Here is a 22,237-nt window from a genome sequence, read left to right on the forward strand (position 1 = left end):
TCATTCGGTCATAAACTTTTTAATTATTAAATAAAATTTTTTAAAATAGCTTTATGTTAGTCATGCTTTTTACTTCTCTGACCTATGTGACTAAAGCAACCAATAGTTGACCACCTTGTTATCACATGATCTGTGACTCGAACAATTAAAAATTCAGCACAACAAAGTTTTACGGTTAAAGTTTTACAGTATAAAATAATTTTTGCTTGTTTGTGCCAGAAAAAAAAGGCATTTTCTATTTAGTATAGTTATACTGTGCAAATGTTTCAGCTATTCTTTAAATTTAAAAATCTCCTTATTATTTTTAAATAATTTATTTTGGGTTCGGAAACTCCAACAGTTATGAACAAGACTTCTGCACTTCCCAACTTTTGGACAGGATGTGAGAGAGACAAGTAAATAAGTACTTCGATGCAGTCATAAACTCTCAGTGCATTACCATAAAAAGCAAGTAGGTTTTCCTCAATGATATCATGGGTATCCATATTAATTAAGATCACACAAATCTAAGGTCACAATTATGGAGTTAAAACAAGAAAAAATGGCCAAAAATAAGTTCACATAAGACTTTATGTGAATCTATTTTTCCATTTTTTTTTTTTTGTATCTTTAACTTTAGATTGCAAAAAAAAAATGAATCAAACTTATAAACACAAACTAGCGGGGGTACCCGGCGTTGCCCGGGTGTTTGTAGGTGTGTATGATGTTAAATAAAAAAGAACCCAGGGGGAGGGTAGGATCGAACCCAAAGCCTTGAGGCGAAGTTTGAAAATAAAATCGGCCAGCCAGAATGAGTTAGTGACAGATGTTTGAATTTATTTAAGTAAGAACCAAATTGACAGGTGCGCGCCCGGAAGTCGTCGAGCGTTACGACGACGACGACGTAGGTTTGTTTGTTATAAGCGAAGTAAAAAAAGAGGCGGGGGGGGTAATCAAAACATCGAAAAAAAACACAAAAAAAACTAATGTAAGGCAAACGAACGATGAAAACGGAAAAACGAACACGTGAAAAATGGCTTAAATAAGCCTGTTTTGATATCAATATTTAAAAAATCGGTGGGTACTCGGGTGTTTTTGGGTGTGTGGTCGGGGGTGGATAAGCGAAGTAAAAAAAAAAAACAGAAAAACGAACGTTACATGAAAAATGGCTTAATTAACACTGGTTCAATATTTAAATTTAAAAAATCGAAAAAAGAAAAAAAAAGACACCACGATTTGAACCCAAAACGTTTAGATAATGAACGAATGCGCTAATCAACTGACCTAACGCGACGTACATGAAATTTGTTCAGTTTTTCAACTATTTAAAGTAAATCAGGCCGTGACGTCATCTGGTGCATGCATAGAACCGCTCGTTGTCACGAGAAGACCGTTTTTATTGACCCCCCCCTGTCGAAAATTGTTGATTTCATGGTGAAAAAAATAAACGTTTTTGGCCAATTTTTCGATATTTTTCGAGCGAAGGATGGGGCTTCGATATGATACCGAGTTTGTGAATTTTCGTCGTGTCTGTCGAAAGTTTTTTGCAGACACACAAACATACACACATACATACATACATACATACATGCATTTTCACTTTTGTATATATAGACTAGCAGGGGGACCCGACGTTGCCCGGAATTGAATGATGATCAACAAATGTTTCACACTCTCATATTTTTATTGTCATCGAAATCAGTGAAATTGTCCATTTTTTTAATCAAATCGATTGCTTGCTTGTTCTAACCCGACGGACCCATCGCACTGAGATGAAGCTTCACATGCCTCTCGCAGTGACTTAGTCCACAATACATAGTGGTCTACATTACACTGTAAAGAACCTACTGTTGATTTTATAAAATTATTTTTTTATATATAACTAGCGAGGGGTACCCGGCGTTGCCCGGGTGTTTGTAGGTGTGTGTGAAACAAAAACAAAGCCTTGACGACGCGCAGTTGGAAAATAGTAAAGTGTGAAAAAAAAAAACAGGTGCTCGTTTTTGATTGACGTGACGGTGATAGGTATTCAGCAGTTAGCATTTTGTGCGGGACAGTTTTTAATGAGGTCAATAAATCGGTTTGTTTGTTTTCAAAAACCCGCTCCCCCGTCCGAAGTCGACAAACGTTCACTGGCTCTGGGCCTGTTATTAGAGCCAAGTTTCGCTTTTTGTTTATACCGAAAACTGAATGTAACGCGTGCCGATGCGGGAAATGTGGAATAATTAACATTTGAAAGTCAATAAAATTAAATAGACAGGCGAGCTCCGTGGTTAAGTGTGAGATATTACAATTTATAGATGATATAAAAAGTTTTAAGAGGTTGTGAACCGAGCGAGCGCTTCTCTGAAAGAAGCCTTTTGTGGACATCGAGGAAAAGCGTACATACATAGATACATACATACATACATACATTTTCGCTTTTATATATATAGATGATTTAAAATAAATTATTTAAAAATCATTTATTTGTTTTTATGATCATTTTTCATTTTTAAAATTAAATATTTTTCAAAGTTATAGAAACCTTCAAAATGTAGGTAAAGATAAATTGGTTGTGCATATGAGTAAACAAGTATATCATAGTTCAATTTTTTGCATTGCCGATGAGTTGAAAATGTCCCAAATGTTAGTTTTTGCTAACTCCTCAATCTAAAGTCTGTCCTGTTGCAGTGACATCGCCAATGGTTTAGGCATGCAGCTCGTAGCCTAGAGAGAGAATTAATCCATGATGTAATCCCCTTTCTACCTAAATGGTGTAAGCATATTAGGAGACAGCTGCAAACATGGACAACAACCATCTGATACAATCTCGCTCAGAACATGATTTCGGATCTGTGGAGATTCATGAAGAAAGTAATAAAACTCCCAACCGGATGTTGACTCATCGGCTGTCACAGACAAAGTGTGTAAATGTTGCATCACTACGCATCCATCGCACTCATCCAATCAAAAAGAGAAAAATAATAAAAATTAATTTTTTCAAAAACGCACATTCAATCTAGTCTTTTATTTTATATTTCATAGTTTGTTTTGTGTTTAATGGAGTTTCTATTCCATGCTTTTTTTATGTTGTAATACATGAAACAAGCTAAAGATGTAACACAGTTTTGACAGTATTTCAACTTCTTTTTGCATGATTTTAATGTATGGATCGTATACTGTTTGATATGCACAATTGTTTTGCGAATTGCTTCTGATACATTTTGCATTGGCGACATGCTTCTTTTTTACAAAATAAAATAATGATCTGAATTGTGTTTATCTATCCTGATAAAAGAAGACTTTGTAATATTAATTATCTCCCCTTGTTCTCACAGTTCATAAAATTTTAATTATGTGTTAAGTCTTTGCTGCATGTCTAGCTACAACATCTTCAATGGTTGAGGCATATACTTCCCCCCCCCCCAAAAAAAAAAGCTAATTCGTGATGTATTGCCTTTCTGCCTAGGTGGCACAAACATGACAGCTCAAGACATAGACAGTAGAGATCCCTAGATGTGAGAGAGCCTTCTACTCCAGTAGTTTCTTCACCAGAACCGCTAGACTTTGGAATTCCCTTCCGGGTCCCTGCTTCCCCAACTGTACTGGCATGCAGAAGTTCAAGTGTAACGTGAACAGACATCTTGCTGCCCAACTCCCTACATAGTACCCCTGTAGCTTATGTTCTTGATAGTAACTCCCTACATCAAAGTGGCAATGTGCCTTTTTTGGGGTAAAAATGTAAAAAAAAAAAATATTTTTTTAAAGACAAGAACCATCAAAAAAGACTTAGTTGAACTCCATAGGTAATCAAACTTCAATGGTGGAATCACAGTTGGCTAACCATCTTGTGTGACCTTGCTCAGGACCGTCATGCATGGATTAAAATTGGTTTATGAAAAAGATAACATTTTGCTTTCAAAGCTAACAGTAAATACTTACCATTTATTTTAGGAATGATAGTATAACAAACATTACATTATTTACAAAAAAAAAATTATAGAATTTAAAAATATTAGCATTTACAAAAAATGATAATATTTACAAAAATAATAGTATTTACAAAAATAATAATATTTACAAAAAAAATGATACTTACAAAAATTTATAGTATTTAAAGAACAAGATTTTAAAAATTATAGTGTTTACAAAAACTTATATTATTTATAAAAAATAATAAATGATAGAATTTACAAATAATAATAGTCTTTAAAAAAATGATAATATTTGAAAAAATAATAGTATTTACAAAAAATGATAGTGTTTATAAAATATACTAGTATTTGCAAAAAAAAACAATAGTATTTACAAAAAAAAACAATATTATTTACAAAAATGATAATATTTTAAAAAATAATAGTATTTTCAAAAAATGATAATATTTACAAAAATTATATTATTTATGTTATGTCGTCACGAAATATAACTGGTTGTTAAATGTGGGAATTACAAGAAGATATCGTTTTGGCACCAAATTATTTTTTTAAACAGAAAAATAGTAAAAAGTTAGAGCAACAGATTATGTGAAATGCGGTGTCAGCCATCTTGAGAAGTCTTCCCCCTTCCATCCAGGGGAGATAACTCTTTGCTTTTCGGTTATTTCCCTTTATAACACATCCCCTTTGAAATGTGATCTTTGTAAGAGGTTGGATCTATTTGTAAGGTTGGCATTGGCTTACAAATTCGCTGGGTTCTTGTTGGGGCTTTGATGTGAGGTTTGCTTTGTTTATTATTTATAACTGGAACACTTTGGAGTAATTCAAATGCGTCCAGTAACACATGTAAAGGGATGGCTGCCTCATTTGGACGTCGCTCTGGAAGGGATGACTGACGAAGCTGATTTACATGTCTAACCAAAATAGATGATTGTACATCTATGTCATAGACGACATTGTCAGAACGGCGTATTATTCGACCTTGTGTCCATTTTTCTCTACCATTACGGTAGTTCTTAGCCAATACACGTTGTCCTGGAAGGAATTTATAGGGTTTTGCTCCATGATGTCAATTAAACTGGTTTTTCATCATTTTGTTTCTTCTGTAAAATTTTGTTGTTGATGGGCGAATAGCATCAATTGGCAAACATAGTTTCCTATTCATGTGCTTCAGCAGGAGACTTTCCATTTGGGAAATTTGGATTTGGGGTAGCTCTGTAGCTACTGAAAAATATTTGTATCATCTCTTGAGTAGTTCCTTTCCCCTTTAATTTCAAGAGTGCTCTCTTGAAAGTGTCCACAAACCGTTCTGCTTGCCAATTTCATTGAGGATGGAAAGGTGGAGCTCTCACGTGCTAAATGCTGTTCTGTTTACAGAAGTCCACGAATTCTGCTGAAGTAAAAGCAGTACCATTATCTGAAACTAATACTTCTGGCACTCCCAACTTGCTGAAGATTTCCTGTAGTTTTCTTACAGTTTCTTTTGATGAGATGTGGCTCCTCTGTCCGGCCATTTGCTGTAAGAATCAACTAGCACAAGATAATTTTGTCCATTTATTGTTCCTGAAAAATCAATGTGCAGTCGTGACCAAGGAATTTCTGGAGTTGGCCATGAATGTAATGTAGTTTTTTTTTGGGGGGGGGGGGCTTTGCTACTAGTTGACATTTGGAGCAACTCCTGATAAGTTCCTTTAATTGTTTGTCCATACTTGGCCAATATACGGGTCAAGGTTTTCATCTGATTAAATCCTTGATGTCCTTGGTGAAATTGTCTGAGGACTCTATTTTGAAGATTAAATGGAACAACATGTTCAGCAAAAAGAAGAATCCCATTAGTCTCAGACAAAAAAGATCTTCGCTGAAAAAATGGTTGAAGTTGCTGATCAGTGCACTTATTAGGCCAGCAAGGACAGTGGAAGTGCAAACCTTTTTGTAGTAGTGGGAATGCGGTTGTAGCCTCCTGAATCATCTCCGATGTGACCAGTAGTGCCCGCACTGTGGAAACAAGTCCAGAGACAACTTCAGGTTCTACAGATATAGCAGCGATGACACTGTCTTCTACAGCTTTTTGATGAGAAGAGATGAGTCTGGATAACGCATCCGCTTGGCCAATTTTGCTGGCTGGTTGGTATTTTATGGAGAAATCATATTCCAGCAGCATAGTTGCCCATCTTTGTAAGCGGTTTGCTGTATGAACAGGAATTCCTTTCTTTGAACCAAAAATACTTGTTAGAGACTTGTGGTCTGTGATCAGATTAAAATGACGGCCATATAGCATTTTGTGAAATCTTTTTACGGCATAGATAATCGCTAGAGCCTCTTTCTCAATTTGGCTATATTTTCAGTGGGTGTCAATGATTTTGATGCATGTGCAATGGCTTTTTCACTTCCAGCAGGAAAAATATGTGATATTACTGCTCCAACTCCATAGCCTGAAGCATCCGTCACAAGAGTAATGTCTAATGATGGATTATAATATGGATTACAATAGGTCTCAGTGAAGAAGTGCTTTTATTTTTTCAAATGATTCTTTGCATCTACTTGACCAGTTCCATTTAGTATCTTTTTGTAAAAGATGATTAAGAGGTCCACGTAATTTGTGCAATTCAGGTAAAAAGGAACCATAATGGCTTACAAGGCCCAGAAAGGATTGTAGTGTTCAAAGATCCCTTGAGGGTGGCATGTGATTTATGGCTTGAATGTTATCTGGATCTAGTTTTCAACCATTTTTGTCAAATAAAAATCCAAGGTATTTCACAGAAGTTTGGAATAATTTATATTTGTCAGGTCTTAAGTGGAATCCATATTGTTGAATTCGATCCAGCACAGAAATCAAGTGATGCAGAAGTTCCTCTTGAGATATGCCTGTAACGATGATGTCATCAATGTAGGCAGTAACTCCTGGCAATTCTGTGAGCATTGCATCCATGGTTTGTTGGAATATAGCTGGGGTTGACTTGACCCCAAACGGAAGACGATTGAAACGAAATAATCCCTTGTGGGTGTTAATAGTGAGAAGATTTTTGGAATCTTCTTCAACTTCCATTTGTAAATATGCATCTGCAAGGTCTAGTCTTGCAAAACAAGTTCCACTGTTGAGTTTTGAGAACAAATCATCTGGTACAGGTAGTGGATACTGGTGTGTCTTCAGTGCCTCGTTTAATCCTGTGGAAAAATCCGCACACAGACTCCCTTGCCATTAGCCTTTTTCACAATAGGTGCTGCCCAGGATAAGTAATTTGTAGGTTGGATTACTCCAGCTTGTTGAAGGCGGTCCAATTCTTTTTCCATTGTAGCTAAAGCTGCGTATGGTACAGGACGCTTTGGTCTAAAAATTGGCTTTGCATCAGACTTTAGTTTTAAAGTTGCTTTTACTTTCGTACAGCATCCAATACCTTCTTGAAAAACGTTGCTGAACTTTGTTTTAAGAATGTTCTTAAAATGTGTTTCAACATCTGTGCAGCATTAACACTGAAAGAATTGAAATTGTATTAAGTGGAACATTGAAAAGATCAAGTTCCTCGATGACATCCTAATCAAGAAGATTCAGGATTGATGAATCAGAAACATAGCATACCTCTGAAAAATTTTTTCTTTGAAAGAGACATTGCATATTAACTCACCAGTTAGTTGTATTTTGTTTCCAGATGCACTGCAAGCAACATGCTTAGTATTTTTAAGCGTTGGTTTTCCTAATAACTCCCATGTTGACTGTGAAATCAGAGTTATGTCGGAAGCAATATCGAATTGAAATTTTATTGGTTTGTTCTTTATCTCAACAATTATATAAATTTTCCTTCAAAATTTACGTTAAGAAATTAGCAAAAATTGAATTTGTGGTAGATTTTTAGAAACGCGTTGTTATTTTCTTATGCGTTTTGCCTCTCGCCGGTGAAGAGTTCATCCTGGTAGTTTTAAAGTAATTTTTTTCACAAAATCCGTCCCTGTGACCACGACGTGAACAAAGTTGACACATGTGTCTTTTAAAAGGGCAAAAACGCGCATAATGCATATCACCACATGACCAACAGGTGTTGGCGGCTTTTTATTTTTTCCAGTCGGGAATTTTTGTACAGATTTAAAACTGGAAACAGATGGAATAGTAGAATGTTGTTCTTGCACCATAGCAGTATCCCGTTTAAGATTTGTCAAGCATTGACATTCTGTGATCAGAATTTGCACTGTCATTTCTTTGTCTTTATTTAACATAGACGGTAAATGTGTCTGCAATAAAAATAAGGCATTTAAACTGGTCCTCTGTGAGTGATTTCAGTCGAAAATTTTCACTCTGAACATTAACCACTCCAGCATATTTGATAAAATCGTCATTAACGCTTTTCGTCTACTTCAAACAAATGTATCGGATATTAAACAATAATGATGGCTCACCAAAAATGTCCGTTAACTGGGCTATTGTTTCGTCAAATGTAAAATTCTCTGGTTTCTTTGGTAGAATGAAGTTTACATAACGTTCATGTTCAATAGAACCCAGTTTTCTAAGCAATAACCGTCTTTTCCAGTCATCGTTTTTTTCTTTAAAATCATTTTTAAACGTATTTTTCCATCGGTCAAACCAAACGGAAAATGTCTGTTTTAATTCTGGATTGAATTGAAAATCGGTGATAGAATCATCAAAGAAGTTACTAACAGTTGACGAAGCCAATTGTGTCTGAAATTGGAACGCTAATGTTTCTATTAATTTGTTTTGTGCCTCAAGAAATTGTTCTGCCTGACTTCTAAGTATACTTTCCAGTAAATTTGGATCCATGGCGAAGAAATAATGCAGTTTTTTTGTTTGTTTTTTTTTTTTTGTTTTCTTTTGTGCTGTGCACAAAAGGGAATTTTTTTTTTTTTTTTCAAAGAAACAAGTCCGTTGGATTTTGTTTTTCTAAGGCACCATGTGGTTCGTCCGACCAGGTCTTGTTTTTGTCTTTTTAATCCAAGTTCATCTCATCCTCATCGCCAAATCTGTTATGTCCTCACGAAATACAACTGGGTGTTAAATGTGGGAATTACAAGAAGACATCGTTTTGGCACCAAATTATTTTTTTTTAAACAGAAAAATAGTAAAACGTTAGAGCAACAGATTATGTGAAATGCTGTGTCAGCCATCTTGAGAAGTCTTCCCCCTTCCCATCCAGGGGAGATAATTTTTCTTTTCGGTTATTTCCCTTTATAACAATTTACACAATTGATAGTATTTAACAAATATTAAAATATTTGCAAAAAATGATAATCTTTAAAAAAGAATGATAGTTTTTACAAAAATAGCAGTATTTACAAAAAAAAAGATAGTATTTACAAAAAATAATAGTGTGTAGAAAAATTATATCATTTAGAAAAAACAATAGTATTTTCAAAAACAATAGTATTTACAAAAAATAACAGCATTTACAATGGCAAAAAATAGATATTGTACATGTTACTTACTCTAGTTTGTTTTGAAGTCGTATGTTAAATTCTTCAATGACTTTAGTTTCTTCTTCTTGAACTTTCTTTTGGTTTAATCTAAAAGAAAATGGCATTCGTTATGTCACAAACTTAGAGAGTAGTGGCAACTAACAACAAATAAATAGAATTGTTTTAAAAAATTCATGAATAGCTGTTTCTCTCTTTTTTTCTATTTGATTTTTTTTTTTCATAACTGAAAAAGTTTGTGGATTCTGTAGTTTAAATCTGTCCAGGTCTGCTTTCATTTAGTTAGACATTAATCAGGAATGTAAGTGGCCAAGAGCAACAGAAACAGAACTGAAATCACTGTGAGTTTCCTAACTTAGCTCTCTTTCTTCTAAATAATACTTTTTTTTTTTTCAGATTTGTAAAAAATAATTATTTGGAGGAGTTAGCACTAATGATACATAGTAAAAAAAAATGTATCAAATGATATAAATACTTGACAGTAAGGTATGTGGAAGTTGATCATGTGACTATAGGAGCATATCTTCTCATAAGACAAATTCTATGTAATGAAACAAATGTTAAAAGAAACGATAGCAAAGCCGTTTCATAAACAACAACAATACATTCGAGTGACCTACACAGAAGTTAAGACAGAGAAGAAAATAAGGGTTGGCCGCTGAAGTTCTTTGAACAGTATATTTTTCCAGTGAAAAATAACCAAGCTCTGGGTCAAGTTGACAAGAGCAAGAAAGAAGACTTCTTTCGTTGATACTTGGGAACTCTGTTTGCTGTCTAGAATTCCCTAAGGAGTTGAAAATAGTTCTTTTATGTCCCAGTTAAAATTAATGCAACCTGGATACTGATTGGTCTTTATGTGCTAAAATCACCTAAGAGAAATTGCCCTCCACAAAGAGTATGATAAGTTTACTTGGATTCATAATGATTCTAGTTAATAGAGACTAACCACCCCCTCTTCCGCTAAAAAGAAAAAAAAAAAGAAAGAGTCCCGCATGTACTTTTTGTCATATATCTTTCAATAATTCACAAGTCATCCTTATTTTGAAGAATATGATGCAAACAATACATGAGAACACAACTGGAGCTCCAGCAAGGATTATATTACGTCAAAAATTACTAAAAAACTGACTCATTCACAAAAGTTCATGAACATTTTTGCGCATCAGTTCAAATGAAAAACCCTCTTCAAAAGCAGTATTCCGTCCTGGATGAACCAATCTAAAAACTATGGGAAAATCAATATAGTCAGTGATAACTATCCTAACCATTTTGGACACCCCAGAGAGTCAGTTCAGCAGTCCAAAACAATCTTTGTGGCAGATCATATCCCCTTTGCTTATTGTAAAGCAATTATTTGGGCCTTGTTCAAACAACTATCAACAAAAATGACCAATTTACTTACAGAAGATCATGAATTTCTACTTCAGTCCCTGCAATTTCTTTATACATTCTTAGAATATCAGCCTGTACAAAACTTGCTTCTTTTCTGAGTTTTTTGTTATATTTTTCGGCTTCATCCTTGACACAAAGTACAGAGGCTAATAAAGTAAAGAAAATCATTACAAACAATATTTAAAAAATGATCAATCATTTTTTTATTTTTTTAAATTAAAAGAGACAATTAATATTACAAAGAAGAAATTGTCTTCCTTCACCAAGATAGATAAACACAACTCAGAGCATTCTTTAATTTTGTAAGAGAAGGAGTATGTTGCCATTGGTGAGGAGAAATCAGGAGAACCAATTGTAATAAGAAAGAGGTGCTTTTGTAAGTAAGAAGAAAAAGCGGTTACCTCTAGTCAAGGCTTGGATTTCATTTGGAAAATCGGTGTAATTGTGTTTCAGGACAAACCCTTGGATGCTTTGTATTTCAAGTTCTTCATGAAGTTGAAGGCGACAATTGTCCTATGCAAAGGCAAAATGTCATCATTATGAGATGAAAAAAAAGCAATCTTTGCTTCCATTAATTTGTTTAGAAAAGGAATAATCAAAATCGTATCCAATTAAATATGGAGAAATTTCTTGATACATGATTGTATAGTCCAGATTTAACTATAGATACCTCTTCCTTATGGACAAGGTACAAAAAAAGAGTTTAAAATTAAATAGATCACACATTATTTGTGTCACATCATTGCAGTGTTGCATTTCTGTACTTGTTTTATTGCAATGAGCTCCAATGAACTTGTTGCCTTTATAATCTTACATCTTAAAAAGGAAAGATGTGCACAAAAAGAAATTATAATGTAAAAAAAAAAAAAACGCTAATTTTATTGTGAAAAAACGTGAATGCTTACTTACCAATGTCTGCAGACAGGAAATAACATTATTGATACTCTCACTACTTTTTTCTTTTTCTAAAATTTCTTTTTCTTGAAGAATTTTTTCTGCAAAAAAAAAAAAAAAGGATCAGTTTTGTTTCCTTTTTTTACTTTCACATTTACCATTTTATTGTGAGATTTGCCTAAAAATGGTTCCAATACTAAACTGCCTCATACACTATTGGACAAGGTGTCCACCCCAACTGACCGCCCTGAAATCCATTTTTCTTAGTCTTTTATACCTTTTAATGTTCTTTTCCAGTTTCAGAATTTATTTTAAATAAATAAATAAACAATTGCTTATCACATTTAAAATGCCTTTGAAGGGTCACTTTGATTAATATTTACAGTTTTTAAAATATTGTGAGCAAACTTTGCTGTGTTTTTTGTAGTAATTGAATATTTTGATGCCTTCAGAATTTATTTGGAATGGTTTTATTTAATTTAAAATAGGAAAAAGAGAAAAGTTTGTAAAATTTATTTTTTTAATGGATTTAAGATTTATCGTGATGTGTGATATTTAGTGGGCTACTGAATTCAACAGATGATCTCTTTTTAGTGCTTTCTCATTGGTTGTTTTGTGTCACGTGATGCAAACAAAGAACATCGGTGTTTTCTTGATTAGTAAAATTAACAAATATTGTTAGATTGGAAAATATCTCTGAGCAATTTATTTCAGCCTTCATTTTCCACTTTTGAAAAATGTTTCTTCATTAAAATCTTTCTCTCCTTGTAAGTAAACTCGATAATTCGAGAAGAAATAGAAATGTATAATATAGTAACAAGTCGAGACGATTGATCTCAAAATTGATTTATTTGGGCTTTTGATATCTTTTGTTAAGGAGTCATATTTCTTTCTTTCCGGTGTTAACCTTCTTAAGATAAAGACGTTGATAACCTGTCTCTGCGTATGGATCTTCTTCTTTTACTGATATCGACCACCACGTACATTTAACATGTTTCATTTAACAGGTTATGGCCCCCAGCCGACTAATGTTTGATGGCGATTAAAATAATTATGAGATGTTCGAAATATAATTCATGGGGCACCTTCACAGGCTAAAATTAAAAGCCGATTTAAAAAAGGAGGATGATGAAATTGACCCACAGAGAAACGATGATATATTTGCAGAACTTATCCAAGTTCTAGATGATAGAAGTTTGGCATTAATCATGCGAGATGCAAAAGATGATGGAAGGAGAGCTTTAAAAAATTTTAAGAGGACATTATTTGTTCTAAGACAAACCAAAAATCATTGTCTTAACTGTCTACCCTCCAAAAACACAAGGACGAAAATGTTACCGGCTACGTCACACGTGCTGAAAAAGCTATAGCTGCTTTACGAAATAGTGGCGAGACAATTTCAGACGCATTGGCGACAGCTATGTTACTCAAGGGGTTGCCGTCTACCTACAACACATTAAAAGCCATAGTTACCCAAAGAGATACACCACAAACTTTGATGGAATTCAAGACGTCACTACGATCATATGAGGAAAACACGAAACCCAAAATGGAAAATGCCATCATGAAGACATCAAATAAAAAAGAAACCTCCGACGTGTTTTCGGTGCAACAAATATGGCCACTTCGCAAAAAACTGTAACAAAAACAGGTGGTGTAAATTTTGTGAAGTAAGAACTCATGATACAAAATTCTGCAGACAAAGACAAACTGAAGGAAACAGCCATTCATACTACAAGGTAGGAATAAACTCTCACATTATTTCTGATAACTTTGAACTATTAGTCGATTGTGGGGCTACTGCCCATATTATTAATGATGAAAAAAAAATTGTTATGTTTGAACATGACTTTAACCCGGAAGAACATTATATTGAGCTTGCTGACGGATCAAAAATATATATATATATATATATATATATATATATATATATATATATATATATATATATATATATATATATATATATATATATAGCGTTAAAGAAAGAAACATGACTCCTTAAGGGGAGAGTTCTCAAACCAAAGGGGCATAACTCAGGATGCTAAGGTTTACTCTCTTAACATCTTTTCATAAAAACTTTCTACCGGGAAATCAACCTGGATAAAAAAGAAATTAAATATTTTGGCAGAGTCAAAATATTAAGAAGAATTGAAATATTACAATATTTGTTTTAAAATCTTTTGGAAGAAATCCAAAATATTAAAAATATTTGCAGTAAGTGTTAAGTGTTGAAACATTATGTTGAACAGAGTGCAGTCTCGATACTGAGTGTGAAGTAACTTCCAGTAACAAAGATGGCGGCTAAGTATTCAAATGCGGTTTGTGACATAGCAACGGTGAACTGATTGAATTAAAAATTCGACAAATTTTATAGTAACTTTGGAACGTTTTCATTGGTTGATTACCACAACTGATGGTTATAAAAACGATTATCAAAATCATTGGTGTCATGGGGAAGGTCTCCTAGCGGCTTCGGCTGCAGGGAGACAGGGTAGTACACGTCAAGGATTCGTCACTTGACACTCAGCCCAACAGGTGAGGGGCCGGGAACCGGCCCAGCACCTGTTGGACTGAGGTACGCCGCCTGGGTAATACCTAGGAGGTCCACCCTCCCAGGCCTTGCCACCGGGCTTTCCGGTGGGGGAAGTTTATTGCTTGCTGCCTGAGGCGCCCCGACCGTGGAATGCCGACGGGGTTACTCAGGCAATTTTTAAAATTGCAGGAGTGCCCCTTCTTTAGGGGGAGCCTGCGGGGTTCCCACTTTCCAGCCTTATGCCACATATTGCTGATGTGGGCAGCAATTAAATATATACCCCCATTACTCGTGATGGGGAAGGTCTCCTAGCAGCTTCGGCTGCAAGGAGACAGGGTAGAGTACTCGTAAAAGATTCGTTCTTGACACTCAGCCCGACAGGTGAGGGGCCGAGATTCGTCCCAGCACCTGTCAGACTGCTTGGGTACTACCTAGGAGATTCACCCTCCCAGACCTTGCCACCAGGCTTTCCGGTGGGGCAAGTTAATTGCTTGTCGCCTGAGGCGACCCTACCAGGGAATGCCGACGAGGGTGCCCAGGCAATTTTTGTTGAGGCGAGAGTGCCCCTTCTTTAGGGGAGCTCACCTGTTCTGCACCTTCCGGTCACATTTTACTGTGGTGCACAGCAAATAAACATCTACCCCCATTACTCGTGATGGGGATGATCTCCTAGCGACCTCGGCTGCAGGGAGACAGGGTAGAGTATACTCAGCCCCAGCCCAGCACCTGTCGGACTGAGGTACACCACCTGGGTAATACCTAGGAGGTCAACCCTCCCAAGCCTTGCCACCAGGCTTTTCGGTGGAGTAAGTTCATTGCTTACTGCCTGAGGTGCCCCGACCGGGAAATATCGACGGTGTTACTCAGGCAATTTTTGCAATTACAGTAGTGCCCCTCCTTTAAGGGAGCCTGCTTTGAGCCCGACCTTCCGGCCTTGTGCCAAATATTGCTGTGGTGGGCAGCAATGCTACTTTTATTTTTTCTACCGCTCTCCCTCGACCCAGGACTGTACCCTAATAAACAAAGTCTTTGACAGCATAGATATAGCACTTTCCCTCGACACTAGCACAAAAGTGCATGTATTTGGTGACTTCAATGTCCACCACAGAAACTGGCTTGGATTTTCTACTCACACAGATGCAGCTGGCACCACAACACATAACTTCTCTATATCTCATTCCCTATCACAGATGGTTACATTTTCAACCCGTTTCCCAGACCAGTATGAACAACACGCATCACTTCTAGATCTATTTCTGACCACAGTTCCCAATGACTGTGTAACTAATGCCCACAGCCCACTTGGGAAAGCCGATCATGCATGACAAAATATCTTTTCACTTCCTGCTGAACATTGCGCAAATGAGGCCACTGAATGGTTCAAAACGGCAATTGAAGCACATGTTCCCACGCGCAAATTTTATAGCAAGCCCAACTCTCCCCAATGGTTTACTTCTACTTCTGCAGCTGCAATAGCGCAAAGGCAGCATGCGTACCACAAATTTAACCGACATAAGTCCAGTTCAAACAGGCAGAAGTATATAGAAGCCAGAAGTAACTGTAAGAAAGAAATAGCGACAGCTAAGAGAGAATTTACTGAAACCACTAAAAAACGCATCGAAGCATAGAAATTAGGAACCCGTGACTTCTGGAATATCTACAACAGTGTAGTAAATAATGGGCAATGAACAATTCCCCCACTATCCAACAATCATGAGATTGTTTGCTCTGCAACTGAGAAGGCTAACATGCTTGCCAGTTAGCCTCCACACTGGATCCTGCCAACCACCCCCTCCCTGACTTTCCTTTGCAGACAGACGCCACACTAGACGATCTGAAAATCTCCCCTTGTCAGGTGCATGCTATCATAAGAAATCTTAACACTGCAAAAGCATGTGGACCTGATCTCATCCCGGCTGTGCTATTAAAAAAGTGCTCCGCCGAAGTAGCTCCAGTTCTCTCCAAACTTACAACAAATGCCTTAATGAATCTTGCTTTCCTGCCTGCTGAAGAACTGCTTCAGTAGTACTAGTTTTCAAGAATTCTGGTGAAAGAACTGACCCAGTAAATTAGCCTCCTCCCACTTTTCTCCAAAATATTTGAGACCATAATAAACCAAGCTCTAGTCGATCACCTTACAGATACTAAACTTCTGACTGATCCACAATATGGATTTAGACAAGCCCGTTCCACAGCAGACATCCTAACTGTAATCTCAGAACGTATATACCAGTCACTGGACAAAGCGGGGGAGGGTAGAGCGGTAGCTCTAGATATATCTAAGGCTTTTGACAGGGTATGGCATGAAGGTCTTCTCAGGAAAATCAGATCATATGGTATCACTGGAAGAATACATAACATAATTAAATCCTTCTTAGATAAGAGAAAAATCCAGGTTGTCCTCGACGGTCGTACATCTAAACAATAAGATATAAATGCGGGAGTGCCTCAGGGGTCTATCCTTGGGCCTCTGTTACCCTAATATTCATAAATGACCTCCCTGACAAAATTGTCTCTGAGATGGGTATATATGCTGACAACACCATGCTCTATAACAGACACGACAGGAAAACAAATGAACACATCTCTAAAGAAATGGCAGAAACACTAGAGGATGACCTCCGATCTGTAGTGGAATGGGGACATAAACGGATGGTCACATTCTATGCTGCCAAGACTAAACTCCTTTCCTTCAATAATTACAAGAAACCTTCTCTACCATCAATAGCAATGGCCAATGACTCTTTATCTGAAAGTACTTCTTTTAAACTCCTCGGCCTAACGCTCACAGGAAACATGAGTTGGAACAATTACATTGAGAGTATTGCCAAGACTGCTGCGAAGAAGGTGGGCTTTCTCTACCATGCTAGAAAGCTACTAACGCCCGAAAGTATCCTGTACCTCTATAAGGCCACCATTCGCCCATGTATGGAGTATTGATGTCATATTTGGGCTGGTGCATCTGCCACTAGTCTCTCGCTCCTAGATAAGGTTCAAAAGAGAGTCGCCAATCTGATAAGTTCTGAACTGTCATCTAAACTTCAGCCTCTGTCACATCGACGAAATGTTACATCCCTCTGCCTGTTCTACAAGTACTTTAACGATGAATGCTCTGATGACCTGCAAGCACTTGTGCCCCCTCGACGTAAATACCCTCGACAAACCCGACAAGCAGCTAAATCCCACCCCTACACAGTAGAGATCCCTAGATATAAGAGAGCCTTCTACTCCAGTAGTTTCTTCCACAGGACAGCTAAACTTTGGAATTCCCTTCCGGGTTCCTGCTTCCCCAACTGTACTGACATGCAGAAGTTCAAGTGTAACGTGAACTGACAGTTTGCTGCCCAACTCCCCACATGCCTATGTCCCTGATAGTAGCCCCCTACAACAAAGTGGCAATGTGCCTTGTTTGGGGTGAAAATGTAATAAAAAAAATTTTTTTAATTAAATATCTACCCTCATTAGGAGTCAAAAGCATTTTACACCCCCCCCCCTCCTTTTTTGATATAATGGAAAAATCCTTTCGGATTCAATTTTGGTTTCACTTGAGAAAAGGAAAGAAAAGAAATAAATAAAAATAAAAATAAACAAATAAAATAATTGTTTTTCTTTGTTTTTTTGTTTTGGGGGAATTTGTCTTTATTCTCATTGGTCAAAAAGAATTATCATATTGGTATAATGTATGCAAAAAGAAGCCATCTTTTTTTTTTTTTTTTGTAAATCAAATTGAGTTTTTTTTTGTTTTTTTTATACATATAAAAATAAACACTTTTCAAATATATAAATAGAATCCTATTCAAATACATATAAACATATATGCACAAAAATTCACAAATATACATTTTTTTTTGTTTTAAACAAAAACTGGAAACATTATGTTAGGTATTAGTTGGTTTATTTGGTTAGTAAGATAGAAATGGTCGCACTTTAACGTCGTGCCCGGGACAATTTACAATTTTTTTTTTTTGTGTGTGTGTGATTTCGACTGTGCATGCTTCTCTTTTTGAGTTTCTGAAAAGAGATTTATTCATAATTAGATTCCAAAAAGTTCGGTTATAAAATGTTTTAATTTTATTCTTTTTATAGGTTTAGTGAAAATGTCGGCTATATTATTCTCAGACGTCACATAAGTAAGAGTAATAGATATTTTACTCATTTCATCCCTTATAAAATGATATCTGATATCAATATGCTTCGACCTTTGATGAATGATAGAATTATTTGCTAATAAGAAACTGCTCTGATTGTCACAATGAATTACTAAAGGTGTTTTACTTAGATCAGGTTTTAAAATAGATTTTAGAAGGGTGTTCAGAAAAATTGCCTCCTGCGCGGAATGGGTGAGTGCCACAAATTCTTCTTCACAAGTAGAAAGGCCAACAATTTGTTGCTTTTTAGTTTTCCAAGAGATCATAGATCCAGTTTTTGACAGTCTAAAACAATACCCCGTTATATTTTTTCTATCCTCAGAGTTACTCCAATCTGAATCTGAAAATTCTTCTAAATTTAGAGGATATGTAGACTTTTTAAATATTAAAGATTGTTCCTTGGTTCCTTTTAGATAACGAAGGATTTATTTTGCACGATTAAAGTCCTTAATTGTTGGTCTCGATAAGTTTTCAGATAGCTTTGTTACAGTGTAACATATGTCAGGCCAAGTTGCAGTCATCAAATAGATGAGGCTTCCAACCATTTCTCTGAATAATCGATTATCTATGGATTTTGTTTCGGTCTCTATATTTTTATTTGTGTCCATTTTGACGGGAGTTTTACGCGGTTTGCAATATTGCATTCCGAACTTGAGCAGAATTTTTTCAATGTATCGTGATTGGTTCATAGTTATAGTTTCATTTTCACAGGTAAATTTTATGCCGAGGAACCATGACAGTCATCTAAGATCGGCCATTTTAAATTTTTTATTTATTTTTAACATCTTTTAAAGTGTTGTCACAGTTTGAGGCGAGTAATATATCATCAACCAAAAAAAAAAACAAAATCAACAATTTATTACTTACATTTTTGGTATACATGCGTGCGTCTACGGGACATTGCTTGAATTCCTGTTCTATTAAATAATTATGGAGTGTTAGATTCCAATTGTGAGCACTTTGTCTTAATCCATATAACGATTTATTCAGTTTCCACAAGCAATTTTTATTTTTCATTTTAAATCCCTCTGGAGGGTAAATATAGATTTCACATACAATCAGAGCATTTAAATAAGCATTTTTTTACATCCATTTGATGTATTTTTAAATTGTATTGAGCGGCAAGTTGTAATAAAATTCTAATTGTCGTTAAATTTGTTGTTGGTGAAAATGTTGCAAAATATTCCACTCCAGAAATTTGTGAAAAACCTTTTGCAACAAATCTTGCTTTAAAAGTTTCACTGCCAGAAGCTGTGATTTTTTTGGAAAAAACTCAGCATGAAGTAATTATATTTTTATTTGTTGGTTTTACCGCTATTTCGTATTCAGATAAAGCTTTCAATTCGGATATCATAGCTTGTTTCCATTCTTGGTGATTTTTTTAATTAATCGCCTCATTATAACTTTCCAGTGTGCTTTTCAATGAGTAACAGTAATCCACTGCATAGTCTCGTATCTTTTCAATTTGTAAGAAGTCTGGCCTTTTTTGCTCCCTTATTGGGTATCGACGTATCTGGTTAATATTTTTGTCAGTAGTTCTATTGTAATTATCGTCATTATTAATATTTTCATTGTGATCGATTAAGATACTAGGTGATATTTCTTCACCTTTTTCATCCACTGGATCGCCATTTTTAAAATTTAATGCATCATTGATTCTTACACATCTAACTCTTTTTATGGCATGTTGTGCTGGAAAGTAGATTAAATATGCTGGACTGTTTTTATCGTAACCTACGAAAATACATTTTTCGCTTTTAGTATTTAGTTTACTGGTATTTTCTATAAATGCAAAACAATCTGCATTCGGTTCATTTTAGGTTTTACACGGCAAAACGCTTCATACGGCCTAATCTTGTATTGAACAATCTATTTCTGATATATGCCGCTGCCATTAAAGCGTAAGTCTATAAACTATGCGCTAATTTCGATTCAATAAGTAGGCATCTTGTCATCTCAAAAAGGGTTTGCCATGCCCTTTCAGCGGTGCCATGTTGGAAGGGGGAATATGGCACAGATTTCTCATGTTTAATACATTTTACCGAGCCGTACGGGGCCATATCAGTTAAATGTTTCTTACTGGCGAGGATAGTGTCGGATTTGTTTTTTTAGAAAATAAACTATAATTAAACCGGAAAAATCATCAATAAAGTTCAAAACGTACCTTAGATTATTTCTCCCCTTCGGGCTGATCGGACCTGCTAAGTCACAATGCACAAGTGAGAGAATTTTCGTAGCTTTTTTTGTCTGGCGTTCGGCTTAAATATTTTGTCATTTTCCCCTGTGCACACACATCACAATTTGGGAGATCGTCTGAAGGTATTATTTTCATGCTTTCGACTACATTTGGTAATTTTTTAATATCAGCTGTATTGCAGTGTCCTAGAATTTTATGCCAGGTTTCCAAGTCGTGACAGGCAGCTTTTGCGGGAACCATACTTTTTAAATAATATAGTCGGCCATTTTCTTTAATATCAAATACAGTTCCATTGGGGTATATCAATTTTGACTTGTTTTGGCCAAACTTTATATTCATGCCTTGTTTAATTGCAGCCCACATGGAAAATATGTCTTGCTTAAATGTAAGTATGAACAGAGCATTTTGTAGAATACAATTACAGATTTCACCTTTATTATTTTTTAGGGATATTTTAGCATCGCCTCTTTTCAAGACTATATCATTTATTTGACTACAAAAGTTCGACAAAATGACTTTGTGGATTAAAGTTTGAATCAAAATTAATAAAATCAGATTTCTTGGTGATAATGTGTGCTGTAGCACCACAGTCTACAAGGAGATTTTTACTGTTTGTGGTATTGTCAAAGTTACATGTGAATAGAAATGTATGTTCTTCCTCAAATTCTCAACGTTTTTTACGGAGTCCATTTTAGAGCGTTTATATTGACATTGGAAACTTTTTTGGTTGGGTCGTCCACAATTATAGCAGATAATTTTATTCTTTTTCTTGGAAAAATTACTTTTGGGGAACACGTTGTCGTGAGGTGCGTAATTTGGTGGTGTCTGTTTTCAAGAAGCATTTTTGAACTTCATAATATTGCTGGAGTTATTATTGTCCACGAGCATATGATTAGTCTCTTCGTAACTGCGCAATGCCACTTTAAATTTGCTGAAATTTATGGGGTTGTCTTTTTGCATTATAACAGTTGTAAATGGTTTAAAATCAGCTGGAAGTCCCCTGGGGGTCATTGATATCAACAAGCTATCGCTTATTATTTCACCTGAGAGTTTTAAGGCATTGGCAGTTGTTTCTGCCCTAATAACGTAGTCAGTAATAGTTTCATCCTCGTTATATTTCAGAGACGTTAGAGTGATATAATTTTCGGTTTCCCTTTTCATAAATAATGTTCTCTTAATATGTTCAATGCTTTCTGTCTGTCATCCAAGGCGTCTCTTATAATCAGAGACAGACTTCTATCGTCTAAGCATTGAATCAGTTCTGCAAAAACAATCGCGTTCTTTTCGAGAAATTCGGGGTCGTTAGGATTCTCTCTTGGAGATTGTATGACTTTGTGTAGTTTTTGAATCCTTAGATACCCCAGAAATTTTACCTGCCACAATTCGAATTTAGATTCCGATCCGTCAAAGAAAAGATGATGGCTGGGCGCATAACCTGTTAAGTGTTGAGACATTATGTTGAACAGAGTGCAGTTTCGATACGGAGTGTGAAGTAATTTCCAGTAACAAAGATGGCGGCTAAGAATCAAATGCGGTTCATGACATAGCCAACGGCGAAGTGATTGAATTCAAAATTCGACAATTTTTATAGTAACTTTGGAACGTTTTCATTGGTTGATTACCACAACCAGTGGTTATAAAAACGATTGTCAAAATCATTGGTGTCATACCCCCATTAGGAGTCAAAAACATTTTACAGTAAGCCTTACATGGCGTTCTTATAGGGAAGCATTTAACTTTCAGATAATTTAGTCAC

At 35.7% G+C, this 22,237-nt stretch overlaps 1 protein-coding gene across 2 annotated transcripts in view; it reads right to left on the bottom strand.

Annotated features, from left to right (window-relative positions):
- The window catches only part of LOC145255723 (uncharacterized), a 187,904-nt gene that overhangs the window by 160,555 nt on the left and 5,112 nt on the right, over positions 1 to 22,237 (bottom strand). For both annotated transcript variants that reach the window (XM_080114324.1, XM_080114323.1), the window contains exons 2-5: positions 11,616 to 11,701; positions 11,108 to 11,219; positions 10,717 to 10,852; positions 9,327 to 9,404 (exon numbers count right to left, since the gene is read on the bottom strand). In XM_080114324.1, coding sequence (XP_079970450.1) covers positions 9,327 to 9,404; positions 10,717 to 10,852; positions 11,108 to 11,219; positions 11,616 to 11,701 — 412 coding nt within the window. The remainder of the gene's footprint in view (positions 1 to 9,326; positions 9,405 to 10,716; positions 10,853 to 11,107; positions 11,220 to 11,615; positions 11,702 to 22,237) is intronic.

Source organism: Euprymna scolopes, chromosome 31 (assembly GCF_053919585.1).
Source record: "Euprymna scolopes isolate OS-2025 chromosome 31, ASM5391958v1, whole genome shotgun sequence".
Classification (NCBI taxonomy): domain Eukaryota; kingdom Metazoa; phylum Mollusca; class Cephalopoda; order Sepiida; family Sepiolidae; genus Euprymna; species Euprymna scolopes.